The sequence below is a fragment of the Dermochelys coriacea genome, chromosome 6 (genome assembly GCF_009764565.3).
Source record: "Dermochelys coriacea isolate rDerCor1 chromosome 6, rDerCor1.pri.v4, whole genome shotgun sequence".
NCBI classification, from domain to species: Eukaryota; Metazoa; Chordata; order Testudines; family Dermochelyidae; genus Dermochelys; species Dermochelys coriacea.
This window is the reverse complement of record NC_050073.1, coordinates 25,706,787-25,728,903: the sequence shown is the minus strand read 5'-3', so window position 1 is coordinate 25,728,903 and position 22,117 is coordinate 25,706,787. Positions and strand designations below refer to the sequence as shown.

Sequence of the window (22,117 nt, the reverse complement as noted above, 5' to 3'; positions counted from 1 at the left end):
TGTGGTAAATTCTCAAGCAGCAGACCTCAGCTATTCACAAAACTACCAGAATATAGACTCTTCTGCATTTATTTAGTAATATACAGGCAAAAAATATTTGAAACAAAGAGCTAACTTGTTGTCAGTCTAGACTTAGCACATTGGTATTGGTAATGGCATACCAGACGAGGAAGATACCAAGTGGCAGTAGTGGTGGCACCCGTAATAACAATATTCATAATATATTTTATAGTTACATAGCTCCTTCGATCCAAAAAGGATCTCAATACACTATAGTAGCATTAATTAATTTTGCCTCACAGCACCAATACCGCCACTGATGATATAAGAATTCTCTCTATTTCAAGATGATGAACCTGAAGCACAGAGCACTCTGCCACTCTGGCAGCCAGGCTGGAAGACTATTTTACAAGTTAAACTGACAAGAGCCTTCCCTGAGGGCAGCTAGGAAGATAAAAAAAAAAATCTGTTTCCTTCTTCCTCCCCCTGGCCTTTTAAAGCCCTTTCTCTGAAAAATGTCACATTTTTGACATTTGTCCCTCTACAGGGCAACACTTTCCCCAAAAATATGAACATGTTCACGGAGGGATTCCCCTTTTTCAGCCAGCTCCAATTCCCAGCTTTGGCTCTCAGAACTGTGCTTTAAACACAAGACCATTCTTGTTCCAAGGATTTAAAGAGGCCAAGTGGTATTGTCTGAAACATTCAAATACAATGCAGTTTGCTCAGCTATAACAAAGGTAATTGTTAGACACATGTCAATTAAGGGTATGTCTACACAGCAACTAGATGTCCATGCCAACCAACTTGGGCTTGCAGGGCTTGGGCTACAGGGCTATTTCACTGTTGTATAGGACTTCTGGGCTTGGGCTGCAGCCTGAGCTCTGGGACCTTCCCACCTTGCAGGGTCCCAGAGGAAGGCTCCTGACCAAGTCCGAAGTCTACACAGAAATGAAACAGCCCCACAGCCCATGCCCAAGTCAGGGGACACAGGCCAGCCACGGGCGTCTAGTTGCTTGGTAAACATATCCCAGTTACAACAAAAACGATTAACAGTTCGAACAGGTTAATGACAATCTATGAATTTCTCCCACTCTAATCTTAATGTGTGCGCATTAAAATTTACATAAAAATTTTGGCAAATTAGCCACCCTAAACATTGCTGCCAGAGATATTCAGTCAAATACTAAGTACAACAGGAAACAATAGCATTTTGAGCATTAACACTCATACAAAACAGCAAACAATCAGAGGAAAACAGTTTGCGATCAGAGCAGTCTGCCACAGTGTGTTCGTTCAAGACAAGAGGTCAGCCATCATCAGCTCTTCCTAAATTACACCAGTTATTCCATCCTGAACGATTACCTGTCCAACAGTTTCTCAGTTGATTTGAAGTCCTAAAAGAGAGACACTGTTTCTGAACATGTAATTTAAAATTAAGCTTGGAGAAAACAACAGCGCAACTTTGATTCCCTCCGGGCGGGCGGCACACAGTCCCCAGCCCCAACTATTGCACAGGAGATCTAGGAAGAGTGGGAAATAGCAGGAAACGGGTTGGGGGCAGACTCACGCCTGGCTGTTTGGGAAGGCACAGCCTTTCCTAGCCTATGATACTTGCCTCCCATAATGGTTGGCCAGCTATACATGCGCTCTCTCTCTCTCTCTCTCTCTCTCTCTCTCTCTCTCTCTCTCTCTCTCACACACACACACACACACACACACACAAAATCTAACATTTAAAAATCAAAACTAACTGACCCATTCTCCCATGGTAACAATACCTTTAGATTAGGCATTATGTGTCACAATACAGGGTAATTGTACCTGTAATCCCACTCTATCATCCACCAAGGGCTCCCCCTCTATGGGCCAGCAAGGGTTCCCACTCTTGGCTCCAGCACCCGGGCCATCGACTGTCCTGGGTAGAGACATGCATCTTTCTCCTTTCTGATGGGGTTGCTTTCAGGCTGAAGTTCCCTAACTGTGAAATCCCAAGAAAAAGTCCAAGCTGGTTTCTTTTGCCTTCTCTTCCCTTATAACTCTTAGCTCAGTTTAGAGCACAAACCATTGATGTGGGAGATGCAGGTTCAATTCCCCCCATCTGCCTTATGTGCAGAAATTATTTGAACTTGGGTCTCCCAATTCTCAGGTGAGTGCTTTTACCACTAGGAAAGGAGTACTTGTGGCACCTTAGAGACTAACAAATTTATTAGAGCATAAACTTTCGTGAGCTACAGCTCACTTCATCGGATGCATTCCACCAAATGCATCCGATGAAGTGAGCTGTAGCTCATGAAAGCTTATGCTCTAATAAATTTGTTAGTCTCTAAGGTACCAAAAGTACTCCTTTTCTTTTTGTGAATACAGACTAACACGGCTGCTACTCTGAAATTTACCACTAGGGTAACCACAGTGGAACAATGCCAACAAGAGAGACTGAGACGCCCCTATTCATAGCCCATATATATCCCATGGCTCAGTAGTTAGGCTACTTTCCTGAGAAGCGGGAGACACTTTTCCACATCAGACAAAAAGTGAAATTGAACTGGAGTCTCCCCACATCCACGGTTAGCATTTTAACCACTGAGCTAAAAGTTTAAGGCAGGCACCCCTACCATCACGTCCTTCTTGTGAGTTTAGATGTGCTTTTGAGAATGCCTGCCTGATCAGGTCCTGCAATGACTCATTTGAGGATCCTGCTGGGGTTTAGGTGGGAGATACGCGTCCAGGTGACTAGGATGAGACAGCAGTGAGAAACTTGCATGTTATGAGGACATTAAACAGCAGAAATTTAGGTGCCTACAAAGTTAGGCAGAAGCTGAGTGTGGGTGGGGGGGGGGTCACAGGATCCCAGTGGAACCAAAATGTTGGACTTAGGCACTTAAGTCCTTTTGAAGATTTATCTCAAAGTACATTTGCCTGACCAAAAAAAACCACTGCACACCTGACAAACTTTCTTTTAATACTGACATTTGATAGACATGCTTGATTTGATAAATCTGAGCACAGTCAGTAGTTTCACTCAATTTACCAGAAACTACACTTCCTGCATTGTATAAAGAGGCTCACTGTGCAATACGGCAACACCTTGCTAAATTGAGACATTTGATTTTTATATTACCACATAATCTCTCTCTAAACAAAATGAAAAGCTCAGTGTTGGAATGATTAACATTTTATTTCCAATGTTTACATGGCAATGATTCATAAACCTGTTAAGACATCCTAGGTAGTTATTTAAAAATAGCAGGATGTGGTATCAATTCAGTACAACATGAGAGAAAGGGTATATTTAATCTTTACCTGTGTCAGTTTAATAATTCCTTTAAAATAATTAAGACCTATTTTTCTATGTCCTGTTGGAAACTTTTCAGAAAAATAGCCAGTTGATTAATATTAAACAAATATATAACTCTCCAGCTAAATAATGGCTTGTGAGCCACCTGTGTGTTGATCCAAACTATCTGCAACTATATAAGGGCTAATGAGAACAACCGAAAAGAAAGGATAAATCATATCAGTTTCTACCTGGCATTTCAAGGATGAATTTATGTGCTTATCACAACCAAATCAATCCAGAACATAACCCAATTCAACACACAACATTCAAATGCAAGTCTCTTAATTGTCAATTAACAAAGAGGACATACTTAGCCAGTTACTATTTTAAATAAAAAGGAAATATATGCAGAGACAATCCCATTTTACTGTCTGGAACACTCAAGCATATTAACACTGACAGAGTTAAAAACAAAGTTACTTTTACAAGTAACTAAAGAAAGCCATAATCCATATTAAATATCATCAGTTCAAACAAACGTATACTGGAGTTTAATGATATCTATTATTCAACAACAGCTGCACTGTCTTAACAGTGCCATGTTATTCAACTTACTTTTTCAGTTCTCTTTCTCTCCCATCATAAAAGCGCACACACACAAGCACCTACGCAGGGGAAGGTTAGCTAATCCAAATGATTACACCTTACTTGGCACACATTTTTGGAAAAATGACATTTGCTGCAGTTGGCATTCTGGACCTCTGTGAATCAATATAAAGCCTGTGAACGCAGGCAGTTTGGTACAATACCTCCTGACTCACTATGCCATTCCCCATCATACCTAGACTACATTCCTATCTATATGGAGAGCACAACATTTAACTGATTACAAAGAATTTCTTGGCAAATCTCACTTGTTTTTACAAAACAACAAAATCCGATACTGCAGCATTTTCACCAGCAGCCAGAATGTTTAATATCCATGAGATGGCTAATTCAATTTTCCTAAAAGACATACAAATATTTAACCCACAGAAAAATACCTGTATAAAAAAAGCCACAAACAACCTTCTGTTACTGAAACAAAGCAGTTTCAAATTAATCTGTCTACCTTTTAATTTAATTAAACCTTTTACTCTTTTGGGCAGAAAACTAAATAGCCTAAGTTTATGTGTCTATATCCCAGGAGTTTTGCTGCCATTTTTTGCTGCCATAGTAACCAAATGCAACGGATGAAACAAGCACAAGGCTCTCTCTCCAGGGGTGGTGTACTGGCTTGATCAACTGCGGTCATACAGAATACAAGCAAATAGGCATGATAAAACTCAGGCTTGATTAATTAAAACACAAAAAATGTGCTTATATTTTGTATTGAAGTATTCTATACCTCAAATTATCATAATTTCATATGCAATAGCCCATACACAGTGGAAACTTTTAAAAACATCTAACACACACAAATATCAGTAGTTCACAACAGATCCAGTTTCAAATATGCAGCTGTTAAAACACCTGCTTCTTATCAGTATGCATGTAAAAATAACTTTTTGAAAATCAGTGCAATATAAAATGAAATATTTAAACAATTATGAATATTTGCTCTTAGCACTGCTTCACCGTAAAAGCTGTTTGAAACACTTTTTTTGGATCTAGCCTGCTTTAAATAATATAAATTTTTAGTCCTGATTTTAAATTCATGGATTTAAAAGGAGTGTTTTAATGAACTTTAGTCATACTTACTATGCAAACACATAAAAAGGATCTCTGAGGTGAAGTAAAGTAAGAACTTTTAGGTTGCCTGTACTTTTGTCTTAGGTAGTACTTAAATATATTTAAGACAAAGTTTATATTTTAAAAGGTCCAACTTCAATAGCACAATGCGCAGTTTCAGAGATGAACTCCATACAAAAAAATGTAAATTCAGAGTTTTATTCCTGGGATTGTACTGGGAATACTGTGAAAAACAAAATATTTGTATAGCAAGTGTCAATTCTATGGAATCTTTTTTCTCAGCTACACTCAGAGCAGCATAGGAGCTTTTGAGATTGGTTCACACTAGAGCTGTACTGAAATTCGGATTCAAATAGGTATTTAACTGAAATTCCATCAAAATGCTGATATTCCATTTCAGACAAACATTTCAGTTGAAATCTAGAAGAAGATGAATACTCCACCAGAATGAATGAAATCTGAGTCCAAAAGACAGTGGTAGTAAAGGGGGCAGAGAAGGTATAAATGTGCCAAGCAGACCCCCTGTACTGCAAAAGGTAGAATCATAAGAAAACAGTGAGGGAGCTCCAGCAAATTTTTTGGGTATTTATTAAGGGTCTGGCACACCATCCCTCCAGTATCTATAGATATTAGCTACATATATGTCCTGCCCACCAAAACCTCTAATTGTGTGCTCATTCTGAGTTCTGGGACACATCAAAGGGTAATCTGCGGCACTCTGATTCAGAATACTCCAGACTCCATATCAAACAGCACATCTGAAATGGAAGAAATGGTACGCATAACAATGGGTCAAAGGATGAACAGGTAATTTTAGTATGAGGCTAAGCAGGCATTCTGCACCAGTTTTATTAATATATTTATTTCTGTGTAGTTTTGTTTTTGTTTTTTTAAACCCCTTAAGATAGAGTGAGCGCTACAGGAAATCAACTTTTTGGATGAACAGCAGCTGATTCAAGCTGAATCCAGGCAAAACAAAAGCAATGCTGCTCAAAAAGGGAAAATACTTTGAAAAACTAGCTGAGACATTGTCTCAATCTTCCATTTAAGACATACAACCCCCCGTTCGTCATGTGATACAAAGCCTCATGGATCTATTTGACTCCTCACTAAACTTGGATGACCAGGTTGGATTAGTTTCCAGAAATACCTTCTTCACCTTTCTGATTGCTAGGATACTTTGTTCCTTCCTCCCAGACAAGGACCTGGCCACAGTAACCTATGCATTTGTCATCTTGAGGATGCATGACTGTATTTGAAGCCAAATGCGATTTCTCTACGGTTAAGGTCACTGTGTGGTTATCAGATGCGTGATCAAGTCCCTCCACCAGCTCCAAGTCAAGTTCTGATGCCAGTTTAAGGCTTTGGCTCTAATCTCCAAAGCAATTAATGGATCAAGCACCAGCTACATAAAGACCGAATTTCAATCTATGAACCACCTTGACAACTGTACTTCTCTGGGATAATGCAGATCAGCATGCACAAGACAAAGCACATGAGACACAGGTTAAAAAAAAAAAAAAAAAAAAAAAGCACTCTTGGTCAAGGGGATCTAGTTATGGTATAAGCTTCCAGAGGAGATTATATAAATCCAGAATCTGACCTGTAATGCTGTATGATTGAAGATGACCATTTATATCATTGTTGCCACCACTGTTGCACAATTGCACTAAATTTGATATAAAATGTATCATGTAAGGTGTCAATAGAAAAGTTACAATCTAATATGTTTATCCTGGTTAAATCCATATATCATCACTATATCTGAAGTTATGAATATTGGTTTTGTATTTGTATCTCAAAAATGTTTCTTCTTGGGGTGACATTCAAAAGGTCCTTTACATCCAGTCTTGCCAGCCCATTGTGAATGAACTATTCAAGACTGATGGGCCATTAGGAAGAATCAACTCTCCATATAGCTGTTCCTGAGGACGCCTCAGACAGCAAGGAGCCAATACCCACCCCAGTGATTCAGCAAAACATGTAAAGGCATGTGATGTGGACAAGTGACCTCAGACTCCATCTTTGTCAGTAACTTTCCATACACAGGGGCTGTGGGCTCTCAGGCGAGGGAGAGGCAGGGCGCTCAGGGGACCAGGCAGAGCGGAGGTGAGTGGGGGGGGGGTAGAGAGTGCAGGAAGTAACGGGGGCAGGGAGGTAGAGGAACCACTCCCCGCCCCAGCTCGCCTCCATTCCACCACCGCTGCCTCCCTGGAGCACGCCGCTGCTCTGCTTCTCCTCCCTCCCTCCCAGGCTTGCCGCGCGAAACAGGTGCAAGACTGGGAGGGAGGGAGGGAGAAGCAGAGCAGCGGCAGCACGCTCAGGGGAGCGGGCAGAGGCAAGCTGGGGCAGCAGGGGCACATTTCTAGGGGTGGCATAGCCAGCGCCGGAATGCCACCCCTAGAAATGTGCTGCCCCAAGTACCTGCTTGTTTTGCTGGTGCCTAGAGCCAGCTCTTTGGCAGAGGATATAAAAGACATGAGAGACATCTTCATTTTGCCTCTTTCCTGCTCCAGTTCTCTGGACTGCGGATTTGCAACTAAAAGGAGTATTTTGAACTATTAATTGAGGCCCTTCCAATCTTTTCGAAGTTACCAGAGAAACTTCTGCAAGCCAGCAGACTATTCCATCACTGCTACAAACTTCATCTAAGGACTTTGTAAGCATTTGTATGTATATGATTTTTGTCATTTATAACTCTATTCTTTTCTTTCCTTAATAAATCTTTAGTTAATAATCTTTCCTTAATAAATCTTTAGTTAGTTTTCTAAGGATTGGCTGACAGAGTTCTGAGATATATATTGAGCTGGGGGTTTGTGTCTGATCCTTTGGAATTAGTAGAACCTCATATATGGTTAACTGGATTTTTAGTAACCTCTCACTATATTAGACCAATCTGTCTGGATGGAAGTCAAGGGCTGGAATGCCTAAAGGGGACTGTGTTTGACTTCTTGTTAACCAGTGTGGTGCTACAGAAGCTCTTTAGCTACTGGTTTGATAAATCTAATTACAAACCACCAGTTTGGGGGGACTGTCTGTCCTGCTTCTTGCAGTCTGCCCTGAGTGTGGCATTCTCAGTGTGGTCCATCCCAAGTATCCAGTCACATGACCATCTTTAGGAAACACTGAAAATCTTCCTCTTCTAAAAGGCCTTTCCACCACAAAAATGACACTTACATTAACAACCCTTCTGATGAAAAACCTAAACCAACTTCCCACCAGAAAAAAACCCAAAAGCAAGAACACACTTGCAGAGTTTCTATCCCAGAAAGGGAGATATACCAGAGACTACATGAAGTCCCCTGGGACCTCACTGTTGCTATCAATTTTATGTGGAGGGCACTCAGATACTATGATAGGTGGTAGTATAAAAGACAGATAGCATATCTCACCCTCCTCTCACCCTCAAATTATGTATTTCATAGTTTAAACTGATCAAAGGACTTAAGGATGCATATTGTACATATCTTAAAACAATCAACATGCCTATACCGATTCAAAATACTGCTGCAAAGATCATTGTCCCCAGCTAGTCTCCACAACCGTCACCCCCCTCTTTGCATCTCTCCATTGACTCCCCCCTTGTTCACTATATCAAACAAGCTATTTCTCTCAACTTTTAATATCCTTCACATCCTATTCCCTGTGATGATTTTTAGGTCAAGGGAGGCACTCCAGACCAGTGAGAGGTTGAATCACCACTTGCCCTGTAAATAGAAGTTACTTACTGTAACTGGAGGTTCTTCAAGATGTGTGGTCCCTATCTATATTCCACAAGCGGTGTATGCATGTGCACCATGCGCCTGAGTCCAGAAATTCTTCCAAGCAGTGTCCATTGACCCACACAAGCGCAGTATCTTCCAGCGTGCTTCTGAACGAGGGTATAAGGAGTGTGGGTTGACAACTCTCCAGTTCCTCCTCTTACCGCAGGGCACATAGGGAAATACAAATAAGGACCACACAAGAACTTCCAGTTACAGTAAGAAACCTCCGCTACATCTTTGATGATTCCTACCTGTATTTCATACATGGGAGACTTGCAAGCAGTGTTCAGTGTGGAGGAGGGTGCTAGGAAGATGGCAGTAGAGATGCTTGCAATACTTCAGTTCCTACCAGGGCATCCGCAGCTGCTGCTTGGGTCAAGGAACAAGGTGCTGTAAATGTGTGGACATGTCGCCAAGCTGCTGCCGTGGAAACGTCCTGCAACAGGATGTCAATAAGGATGCCACGGAGGCTGTCTGTGCACACATGGAGTGAGCTGTAATGCCTCCGAGAGGGGGAAGATTTGCTATTTTAGAGCATTCTCATAAGCATCCCGAAGCCCACTTAGAAATTCTCTAAGGATATGGCTCGTCCCTGTGACATTTCTGCCACAGCAACAGAGTCTTGGGAATTTCCTAATGCGTTTGGTTCTTTGGAGACAGAGCGGTAGGATGCATCTGATGTTGAGGGAGTACAGACTCTTCTCTTCAGCAGAAACATGAGGCTTTGGAAAAAATACAGGTTGGTGAATTGATTGATAACTGATTGATATGAAATTCAAAGAATCTTGGGAAAGAATCTGGGATGTAACCGCAGAGAGACAATCTCCTTGTAGAATACTGTGGCGGGGAGGGTGTCTGCCATCATGGCTGCTAGCTTGTCAACCTTCTGGCAGACATGATGATTACTAAGAATGCCACTTTCATGGCATGGAGATAGGTCATGGCATATGTTGCCATAAGTTCAAAGGGCAGGTCCATGAATGTTGACAGTACTTGATTAAGGTCCCATTGAGGGGCAGGTCTGATGATCAGTGGAAAGGTCCTGGTCAAAACTTTCATAAATTGCACCATAGTTGGATGTGTAAAGACAGAACACCCCTCGACCAAAGGAAGGAAGGTGCTAACTGCAGCCAGATGTATTCGCAGTGAACTAAGGACTAGACTCTACGTTTTCAAGGTGAGGAGATAGTCAACAGCAACTGGGATGCTCATTGTGTCGAGGGAATGTTGGTGGCATTTTGCCCAGGCTGAAAAGTGGCACCATTTTAGCCTGGTAGCAGGCTGTAACAGAATCTTTCCTAGTTAGATTAAGGATTTCCTGGACGGGGTAGAGCATGATCATTCTATTTCCGACGTCCATCCAAATAACAGGCCATGAGGTGGAATGAACTTGGATTGGGGTGCTTGAGTTTCCCACCATCCCAGGTAAGGAGATCTGGAAAGGGGCAGATCCTGATGAGCAGGCGTGAGGACATCCTCAGGAGGTCCATGAACCAGAACTGTCTGGGCCAGTGGGGTGCTAGAAGGATGACGGCAACTCTGTTGCAGTGGACCTACTGTATAAACTGTGGTATGAGGCTGATAGGAGGAAAGGCACATCTGCGGCCATCTGTCCAGGGAAATAGGAGAGCGTCACTCCAGAGTTGCTGTCTAGGGCTCTCCTGCAGCAATACATGGGAAGCTTTCGGCTTGTCTGAGATGCAAAGATGTTGCACAGGGGATCACCCCAATTTGCACAGATGTTAAGACTGTGTCATGTATTTCCCATTTGTACTCTGTAGAAAAACTCCTGTTCAGCCAGTCTGGCAGGAAATTCTAAACACCCAGGAAGAGCGTGGCCTCTATGATGATCAGATTTTTGATAAACCAGTTCCACAGTTTGACTGCTTCCAGGCAGAGGAGACAAGACCTCGCTCCTCCCTGCTTGTTTATGTAGACCACTGTGGTGATACAGTCCAACAGTCTTTGCACATGGAGAGTGCAAATGAGGAGGAGGAAGGCCTTCCAGGTGAGGCGGACCGCTCATAGCTCCAGCCAGACCTCCGTGGGGTCCATGTACCCTGGGCTATATGGCGGTCCAAATGAGTGCCCTATCCTGCAAGGGAAGCATCTATCGAGATGGTGGCCCTTGGTATGGGAGGGCCAGAGCCTAGGGGACTGCGAATCGGGGCAACTGCTCCAGGCCCCACGCTTTGGAGGGCCCTGCAGGCCAGCATAATTGGCCAGCGCTGCATGGGTGAACTGCTGGCTGGTTTGCAGGCCCCGCAAGTGCGAGAGATCAGGTTGTTTATTGCATAAAATCTATCTGCAGGGAGGAAAGCTTGTGCAGAGGTGGAATCAAGCCACGTCCCTATAAAATGGATTGTCTGTGTGGGTGACAAAATGGACTCGTCTTCGTTTATACAGACCCCTGACATGGTGAGAAGGCATCGAAGGGACTGTATCACTGATAAAACTTCTTGGCGAGACTGTCTTACAAGGAGTCAGTCGTCCAGATGCCAGGGGGTTATGGTGTTTGAACACATTTGTGAACATGTTGGACACCATCACAAACCCAAAGAGAAGGACATAGAATTCATAATGCCAACCCGGGCCAACCTTGGACAGCAGGAACTTCCTGTATGAATGTCCACATCACAATATGCGACTTTCATGTGGAGAATCACTTATCACATTACCTCCTGAAGGGAGGGGATTATACATGCCAGTGTAAAAAAAAATTTTTTTTTTCCCCACCAAATGCATCCGATGAAGTGAGCTGTAGCTCACGAAAGCTTATGCTCTAATAAATTTGTTAGTCTCTAAGGTGCCACAAGTACTCCTTTTCTTTATGGAGTACCAGTGATGGATAACCAGTGATAAAAAAATCAACCTTCTGCTGGTGGCATCTGACGCAGATAATGAAAATAAACATGCATCAGTCTGCACTGCTTTGGGTCATTATCGAGCAGAACGCATCATCGGCATGAACGCATGTTCTCTGGAAGGATGGTTGAAGCATGAAGGGACATATGAATCTTTAGCACATCTGGCACATAAATATCTTCCGATGCTGGCTAAAACAGTGCCATGCAAACCCCTGTTGTCGCTTTCAGGTGACACTGTAAACAAGAAGCGGGCAGCACTATCTCCTGCAAATGTAAACAAACTTGTTTGTCTGAGAGATTGGCTGAACAAGAAATAGGACTGAGTGGACTTGTAGGCTCTAAAGTTTTACAAAGTTATATTTTTGAGTGCAGTTATTTTTTGTACATAATTCTACATTTGTAAGTTCAACTTTCACAATAAAGAGATTGCACTACATTATTTGTATTAGGTGAATTGAAAAATACTAATTTTTAATAAAAATAATATAAATTGAACACTGTACACTTTGTATTCTGTGGGATAATTGAAATCAATATATTTGAAAATGTAGAAAACATCCAAAAATATTTAAATAAATGGTATTCCATTATTCTTTAAATATGCGATTAATCGCAATTAATTTTTTTAATCGCTTGACAGCCCTAGTCTATTTATGCAATATGTAAATATGTTCTCATTGTCTTTCAGAGTACTTTGAAAGTAACTCCTATGTGGGTAAAACACATTCCTTTGTCTGATGCAGGCCTGTTTACCAACCACCATGGCATACCTGGTTTAAACACACTTTAGTCACAATTCTATCATATATACATAGCTCTTAATACTCATTGAGTACATACATTACAAAAGTATATTAGTGATCAATGAGTTATTTTTCAAATGACACCTCAAGACATATTTTATACACAGATTATTACAATAGTGTATAAGGTGTGAATAAAGGGTGCTTACTGTCACATTTCCACTCTTCCTATGATTTCTAATGAAGAACAGAGAAGTCATTCCCAACTCTATTGTGCAAATTATGCCAATCTTGATTGCTCATTTTAAAAAGTCTTCCCATAAGCACCTTCATGTTCCCTCCCATGTTTCCTCATTATGCTATCTCAATATGCTCCTTTGAATCCCTCCTTAAAACTTCTCTGTCATGATGCTTACAAAAAAAAAATCTTGTCAACGGTTAGGCAGTTAGCTTGCTGTGATTCCCATTTTTGATCCTGACCAATATTGTGTTTGTGCTTCCCCGCATCTGTTTTATCTAATTGTTGTATATTGTCTTATACTTAGATTTCAAGCTCTTCAGACATAGACTGTCATATGTTTGTACAACACCTAGTACAATGGCACACTGACTACCATAATGCAAAAGTCTTAAGACTATCTTAAACAGATTGCAACAATGTAAGATAACTATAAGTATCTGAAGGCAAGCTAAGGTTTTAGATTGATTTAAGCTGGTTTAAGGCCTTAGATCAGAAACTGCAAAGAACATTCCAAAAACCACAATTTAGGGGAACAGCAAAGGGGCTGGCATTTTGCTTGAAAATAGGAAGACACAAGCAGAAGGAATCTGGTAATGACTCTCCATTTTCAGAACTATTTATTAAGGTCATCTCAGAACTGATTTAAGGACTTGCTGATATTAAGCATGAACTAACTTAAAAGTACCAAACTGATTTCCTTTAGACTCAGCCTGTTTTCTAAATCTCATCAGGGTTTCAACATGAAGTTTCAAACTTCAGCCCGTTTTCCTGTTGCTCTGTCTAAAATTATGCAGTTACATTTTTTCAATGAAAAACATTTTTCGGTCCTGCTGATCTTAAAAAAAAAAAAAAAAAATACAAAGTTTGCCCAAATTTTCCTTAAGAATTCATTTTCAGGCAGAGGTCAAGCATGAAAAAATAGCCCAATATTCCAAAGTCAGGAGCATCTGAAGACAGAAGACTAGAATGGAAACTGTTTAGTAACTTCACCTATTGTAGACATATAAAGCTCTCACTATACTATTATATCATATTCCTTTAAGGCTGGTACTGTATATTTGGCATTTGCTTTACCTTCTAAGGTAGATTCAGCACACTCAAGAAAGTTAATTCCAATTCTAGAGGCATAGTACTGGTTATAACAGTAGTAAACTTGGGAGGATATCACTTAATTTTTTTCTGACTCTAAAAAATGGAGGTTATTCACCTGTAACTGCAAGTTCTTTAAGATGGTGGCCCCTATCTGTATTCCACACATGGGCACGCATGCACACCATGCACTCAAATCCAGAGACTCTTAGTAAACAGTGTTTGTTGGCCTGTATATCCACAGTTGCGCGCCTCGTACTACAGAACAAGGGCATAAGAGGCAGCATGGGCTGATGCCTCTACAGTTCCTTTTCTTATCCCAACTCAAAAAAGATTGGAAGGAGAGGGGAAGGAGGGTGGATAGTGGAATACAGCTGAAACCACACATTTCAAACAACTTTTAGCTACAGATACATAGCCTCCATTTCTTATTTGAGGCTGGTCGCCATGTGTATTCCACACGTGGGTAACTAACAAGCAGTACTGAGACCAGAGGGGGATGTGAGGATGCAGTCAGTAAAGCCTGAACTGCAATCCCTATAGCTGCATCTGCAGCAGAGGCCTAATCTAGCGCATAAAGTTTTGTGAATGTGTGAATGGACCTCCAGGTAGCTGCTCTCCATATGTCCATATCTCCTGGAGACGTGCTGTGGAGTCAGCTTGTGCTCTTGTGGAGTGGACCCTTACTCCTTCCGGGGTAGGGACATACACTAAATGGAAGCAAATAACAATGCAACCAGAAATCCATTTAGAGATTCTCAGAGAAAATATTGCCTGTCCTTGTGACCTTTCTGCTACAGTGACAAATAATCATGGTGATTTTCTGATTGGTTCGGTCCTTTGCAGGTAGAATGCCAGGGCCCGTCTGACATCCAGAGAATGAAATCTTTTCCCATCTATGGAAGCATGGGGTTTTAGGAAGAAAACCAGTAAGTAGACAGGTTGATGGACTTGGAATTCCGAATTTATGCTAGGGAGGAATTTAGGATTAAGACAAAGGAAGACCTTCCCCTTATGAAAAATGATGTATGGTGCATCAGCCATACATGTTCCCATCTCACTCACCCTTCTAACTGAAATAGCAGCAACTAAAAATGCAACCTTCATGGAAAGATGGGACATACAGCACGTGGCCAAAGATTCAAATGGTGGTCTGGTAAATACTGACAGGATGAGATTGAGGTCCCATTGAGGTGTAGGCTTGACCACTGGAAGGAAGGTCCTGACTAGGCCCTTTAGGAATCTAACCGTTGTTGGCTGGGTAAAAATAGAACCCCCATGTACTGGAGGAAGGAAGGCACTGACTGCTGAGAGATGGACTTTCACTGAGCCAATGGAAACACCCAAGTTCTCCAATGATAGGAGATAATCTAAAATGACTGGGATATCTTCAGATTCTGAGGAAGACTCATTGTACCTTACCCAGGCAGAGAAGCAGCTCCATTTTAGTTAGGTAGCATTTCCTAATGGAATCTCTCCTGCTCTAAGTAAAAATGGATCCAATGACTTCTGAAGATGATCATTCTAGTTCTGATGCCCGTCCAAAAACCAGGCTGTGAGGTGACGTAGGTCTGGATTGGGATATCAGATTTTGCCATTCTCCTGAGTTATAAGTTCTGGTACAGGGCAGACCTTGATAAGAGAATCAGTTGACATTCTCAAAACACCCAGGAACCAGAACTGTCTGGATTATCTGGGTGCTATGAGAACGACCCTGCCCATGTCATAATGGATCTTTCTCAAGACTGTGGTATCAGAAGGATGAAAGGAAAGGCATATCTGAATTGACCTGCCCATGATAACCTAAAAGCATTGCCCTGGGAGTCGTGGCCCATAGCTGCTCTAGACCAATACAGGAGACGTTTACTGTTCATTCAGAATGCAAAGAGATCCTAATGCGGTGTGCCCCACTGAGTGAGTAACTTGCTCAGGACAGAGTCATATACCTTCCACTCATGCTCTGCAGAAAAGTGCTTGCTAAAGTTGTCTGCCAGAGATTCTGAACACCTGATAAGTATCTGACTAGAAATGTGACATTGTTTCTGATGCACCATTTCCATAGCTGACTGTTTCAAGGCAAAGGGAAAGGGATCTTGCTCCACCCTGCTTGTTTAAATAAAAAGGACCATGATGATATTGTCCAACATTATTTGGCTATTGCATGAATGTATGAGCAGGAGAAAGGCCCTAAAGGTCAGGCAGTTACAGCAGGTTGATATGCAGCCTGGCCTTCTATGGCGTCCAAGTTTCTTGTATAGTGTGGTTGTTCAGGTGAGTGCCCCATCCCAGAAGGGATGCATCTGTTACAATGGTGGCATTGGGGTAGGAGGGATAAAGAGAATTCTCACTTGTATTCATTCTGGGTTTGATCACCAGGTGAGAGAGGCTATGGAATTCTGGAGTCACTCTGGAGTTCAAGTGGTCTTGTTTGGAGTAGACAGGCCAGAGCCAGGCCTGTAGGCAGTGTAGAAGAAGTCCAGTGAATGGTCACAAAAGTACATGAGATCCTGTGGTCAAGTAAGGAATGACATCCTGTGACCATAGTTTTTGGATTTCAAATTACCTGCTCATTAATTGGATTCTTTCTGCTGGGAGGAAAACTCTTGCTAAAATGGAGTCCACTGTCATGCCAATAAAGCTTATCATCCTTGGGGTGGGGCGGGAGGGGGAGACGCTCAAAGAGGACTTTTCTTTGACTATGCATACACCCAGCACCACTAGAAGACAGAGCAGAAACAAAGTCGCCAACCTGATTTTGTGGTTGGAATGACTTCTTAGGAGCCAGTCATCCAAATATGAGAAGATTAAGTAGAGATAATGTCTCATTTGGACTGCACAATTGAGAATACCTTTGTGAATACCCATTGCACTGTTGCTAGTCTAAAGGGAAGAACTCTGAACTGGTAGTGTTCCTGACCTACCAGAAACCAGAGAAATTTTCCATGGGATAAATGAATATCCACATGAAAACAGGCAGCCTTTATGTCAAGAGCTGCAAACCATATTTCCTCCTGTAGGGAGGGAATTATTGATGCTAGTGTAAACATCCTGAATTTTGACTTTCAAATAAAGACGTTGAGTTGTCAAAGGTCCAAATGGGTCTCCACCTGCTGACTTTTTTGGGACTAAGAAGGATGGTGACTATAACCATTGCCCTTGATACTAAGGTGGTACTTGTTCTATTGCCCTTTACTGAATGGAAAAAAATATGCCTCCTGAGAGTGGTCCCTGGAGAGGGGTGGGAAGGGAGATTGGGCTGGGGGGGGGGGGAGGAATTTGATGGAAAAACCGTGGTGGATGATTTTTAGAACCCACTTGTCTGTTGTGATTGAGTTGAAATTATGAATGAAAAGTGAGAGATGGCTCCCAAAGATGAGGGGTCGTATGCTGTAAGTCATTGGCATCAATAAAGGCAGGTGGTTCTCAACCCAAGTGCCAAAAGTAACCCTTAGTGGATGGATGGGCATGGATAGAGGTCATAGCAACAAAGGGGGCTGAAAATCAAGGTCTTTGAACTCTGTCTCTTGAGTGGAGGTTCAGCTGGGGCGAAGAATGGTCGTGAAGGGGACAGTCTTGACATATACACCTGCCTCTTGTGTTTTCTCTTCAGGGCTGGGGTGTAAATTGCCAGGCAGTAAAGGGCTGATCTAAGGAGTCTTTCAACAATTGTAGGGACTCAGTTTTCTCACCAAATCTCGCTGAATGGTAAATCCTCTATGGTGTGCCGTATCTCACTCAGGAACCCTGAAGAGTGAAGCCAAGCCTCACCTCATAACTATACCAGGGGCTAGCCCTCTAGATGCCCATGTCCATAGCATTCACGGAAGCTTGTAGGGAGATTTTTGCCACGAGTCTGACTTCCTCAATGAAGGTTTGAAATTAGGCTCTGTTCTCTAGGGGAAGTTTGTCCTTAAGTCTGTCAGTCTGCAATAGTTATTAAAATCCTATTTCACTAACAAACCTTGACAGTAAGAAATACAGAACTGCAAGCTTTTAGAGGAGAATATCTTTCTTCCTGAAAGGTACCATCTCTCCAAGCCCTTGTCAGATGGGGTTGCTCCAGGGTGTTGTAATCTTGCTCCATCAGTGACTACCTGCACCACCAGCAATTTGGGCTCTGGATGAATGAAAAGAAACTCAGCTCCTTTGGCCAGGATAAAATAGCACCTTTCAGATCTTTAAGATGTGGAGGCACAGGAGACTCGGGTATGCCAGACCACCTTGGTTGGTTCCATGATGCCCTCATTTACTGGAAAAGCCATTTTGCTGGGACTCATTGGCTGCAGGATGTCAAGGAGCCTATGCTGGGTATCTTGGACTTCTTCTTCCAGTGGATCTGGAGGTTATTGGTATTACTCTTGGTATTGCCTATGGTCATCCAGTGATCACTTTTTCTGACTAAGATGAGAGCCTCATCGGTGCCTGTGGATCTAGATCAATTTTCTCTTCTTCATACTCTGATGGAGATGATAGACTCTGTGTGGAACAGGTGCAGTAAGACTCATGGACAGATCTGGGATGTCCGTCATATGGATCCTACAGGCCCCAGTATAGCCAGTACAAAGCATTGACTGGTTGAGGGGGACCCCACAGCATCAGGTACCAACAAGCCCTAGGATAATGGTAACTGGAAGGAGGGTGTCTGGAGCTCCTTGACTCTGTCAGGATTCATCTCTCTGCAAGGGGATGATGGATTAGCTGGAGTGTCTCACTCATCCCAGTAGGAGACTTGCTCTTGTTATACCAGTGTGGCTCTCGGTGCCAGAGGGTGAACATTCCTACCAAAGGGTTCCCATGTTGTCAAAGTAGTTTCCATGTAGCAATGTCTCTCAGGAGAACCAGGCCCGAAAGGAGAGGAGACTGAGGAAAAGAAAGGAAGATATCCTCTTGTGAGACATAAGTGTCTGCATGTCCTGGTGTTTGGGGCATTCTGGTGGTTGGGCCAGATGACTCCAATATGTTGCAAAATGTTGAGGGTGGACAGTTCTTAGAAGGGCAGGCCAGTACTGCAAAAGAGTCATGTCTACCACTCTTAAATGTAGCTGGTGGATGCCCGTCTTTATGTTTAGGAGAAAGGATCTGTTGATTTTGACTCGTATGTGCTTTACCATTCTGCCCAGGAGTCTTAAGCAGTCCTGAACCCTTAAGATCCATGCACGAAGGCTCACTCAACCTGGATGCAGTTGGAGAGGGACCTCTTCTTTTAGAAACAGTCCTGGATAGGGATCTCTCTTTATTCTTGGGTGAAGCCCTGGATGATGATTCTTTGGACTCAGAACTCTAGACTCTGCTCCAAAACTCATACTTGGAAGGGTGCTCTTTATCATTGATGATGATGTAGAAAGGGATCTTCCTTGGCCTGGATCAGAGTGAGGTCTCATAGCCTTCTCCATAAGGTGTTTCCTCAACTAAAGCTCATAAGTGTCACAGGGGAAATGACAGGCACATACTGCACTTTGCTGAGATATGTATTTCACTCAGACAGTAGAGGCAGCATTAGTGTTTGTCCCACACAGAGAGGAGCAAGGGCAATATACACAATTCTTGAACCCCAGGATTCTAGGCATGGCCCCAGTCCGCAAAGAGGGACTCCCTGAAAGGGGATAAATTAAGCTAACTATACTATATTAAAACTTTAAGTATGCTAAATATTAAAGTTATTTACAATATATATTTACAGGATAAGAAAGAAGCTAGAGAAATCTGCCGACATAGAAGATTCTGACTCACGCCATGTGGCAGTAAAAAGGTGTCAGCCTGCACTGCATCTTAGGCCCTTGGTCCGGAGCACCAGGAGGGCAATTGCGTGTGTGGGGGTCAACGGACTCTGCTTACTAAGAATCGCTGGACTCGGACACATGGCACGCATGCATACCCACCTGTGAAAAACACATGGACCAACACTGGAAGAAAAAGCAGAATGTTTTTAAGTGCATCCTCTGGATCTATGTAATATCACTTCTGCATAATGAGAAGTGTTCAAGTAATTGTGATAATACAGTAAGTAAAAAGTACTTTTAAAAGTCTCAGAATGTATCAAAAACTACTTACTCTTCTTGTAAAATAAATTCAATGTTTTCTGGAGAAATCTGTCCTGTCACAGGATGTCTAAATGTCGTGATCCGCTGGTTATGGCTGAAAGGAGAAAAAAATGTGATTTAAGTGCAAAGCTTAGTAGAAAATTAGTAGTAGTTTGTTTGTTTTTTTAAAAAACAGATTTATTTATTTCTACTGATAGGTTATTGTTGCTACCCAAAGATGAATCATATTTCTGTCCTGTATTCTAGGACAAATGTTTTCAATTACGGTACTTTCTCAGAGATCTGTGGAATCTGCAAGTGCCCCACTGCATTAAATGCTAACCAAGCTCATATTTTGAAGCGCACAGACTGCAATGCTCAGCAAAAGAGAGCCACTGTTTGAGACAACTTATATTTTAATAGTACCAAATTATTTAACACTAACATAGAAAGGGCACAATCTGATTTACTAAATTCTATGAAGCTCTCAGAATATGATATGGCCATAGATTCAATAATTTAGAAACGTACTAGAGACTTTTTAATTTTTAATAAGTTCATTTAGTGAAACTCTTGTCAGAGGTGCAGTACAATTTGTCATAAGCTTTTTTTGTTATTTAATGGAAACTCGTATCTTAAAGTTTGTCTGCTACAAGAATATTAGGCAAAGAAAATAGTTTCTGAAGACAAACTGGCATAGAAAAAAATATCTAATTTCAAAGTCACCATCTCAGTTTGGATTCTGTCATGCAATGTACATGCTCTAATAAAGTTGTATATCTAGCAAACATTATCTGAAGCCTTATGCAAAGTTCAAGTCTACAGCACAAAAATCTGTTAAGTGATCAAGAAAAATTGAGAACAATTTTTAAACATTATTGTTTCAAAGGAACAGTGAGGGTCAGCTGCAATGCCTTTGTATAGCCTTGGTGTTCCAAAGAAATTCATCTGTAAAATCTATTAATCTATTTTTTGGTAGTTATAAACCAAAGATTAGTTACTTACGCTTTGAATTTTTTACATTTTTATTTAATGGTATTTAACTGCACAACATTCAAAATGCCATGTAAATCCAACCAAACATAAAGCATTAATATAAAATAATTTTATACAGGAGTAAAATTCAGTAATAAAAAATATGAAAATGTAAACCTATTAAATGATTAACATCTATATGAGCCAAAAAATGCATACTAGATGTCTTTTTTTTTTATAAAGAAAAGTTGCAAAGAATTTGTTTTTCTTCTCCCATGATACCTAGCCATCTGGTATTCTAGGGTTTGAGACACCCAGCTGTCTGGTAACCCAGGATGCCCCCCAAAATAGATAGAAATGGAATTTATGCAAACTAGAAGATACCTATTTTAATTAAACAAAAAACCTACCTAATTTCCATAAAGACAACAGCAAGCCTTCCATACAAAGTGAAAGCTTGAAAATAAAACAACAAAACATTTATAATGTTGAAATATAAATACAAGAACAACAGGAGAAACCTGAACTAGTAGGTATTCAGGAGTGACAGATTGTTCTCAATTCTTACCCTAACTGCTCCCAAGAGGTTTGGTTCCTATTTAAACAGAGAGAGAGTCAGGAGAAGAAGCTGTTCATATAGTAAAGTCTCTACCTTTTTTCTAGCATGCCATGCTATTGACATTTTCCAGGGGTACAATAAGGGGAGGAAGCCCATAGCTTCTTTAAGCTGTTGAGGAAAGTGTGGGTTGAAGGGGATATTTTCTTAGTCATCTTTTGTCTCTTGTTATGTTGTAATTTGTGATTTATGGGATATGCATGCAAAGTACTGAGTGGGTACCTACAGATGTATTTTTAAAATTTGAATAAATAAACAAACAGCAGCAGCAGCAGCCGCCGCCAAATTCTACTTTCTTCATATAGTCCAAGCATTTTCAACACTCTCCTCAAATGCTCTAAGTATTCCTTATAGGTTCGGTCTCAAGTAGTCTTCATGTCTATTCAATTTTTGATACTTCTACTAAGGCTGCCAACAAAGATGCCAACTGTGATGGCAGATTTTGCGATGTCGTCACTTTCTCACTAGGTGACGTACTGAACCCACTAACACATTTCAGAATCCCAAACAAAACAGCCTTCACATACTCACTTTTTCAGTCATTATAAATCCAGGGTAGATTTGACCTAGAAGTGAAAAACTATATACTGGAACTAATTCAGAGCCATTCAGAAAACTAAGTTAACCTGGAGACCAGATTTATTCTCTCTCAGCACTAAGGAGGAGGACAGCCAAACTAAGGTTAGAACCTACTTCATATACAAAGCTCTTTTTGAAACCGTGTGTGTGTGTGTGTGTGTGTGTGTGTGTGTGTGTGTGTGTGTGTGTGTGTGTGTGTAACAACACTTTAA

General features: G+C 41.5%; 1 protein-coding gene across 7 annotated transcripts in view; it reads right to left on the bottom strand.

Moving 5' to 3' along the window:
* Positions 1-22,117, bottom strand: part of PLEKHA7 (pleckstrin homology domain containing A7) — a 298,007-nt gene that overhangs the window by 108,103 nt on the left and 167,787 nt on the right. For all 7 annotated transcript variants that reach the window (XM_038406267.2, XM_038406259.2, XM_043516488.1 and 4 more), the window contains exon 4: positions 19,767-19,850. In XM_038406267.2, the coding sequence (XP_038262195.1) occupies positions 19,767-19,850 (84 nt within the window). The remainder of the gene's footprint in view (positions 1-19,766; positions 19,851-22,117) is intronic.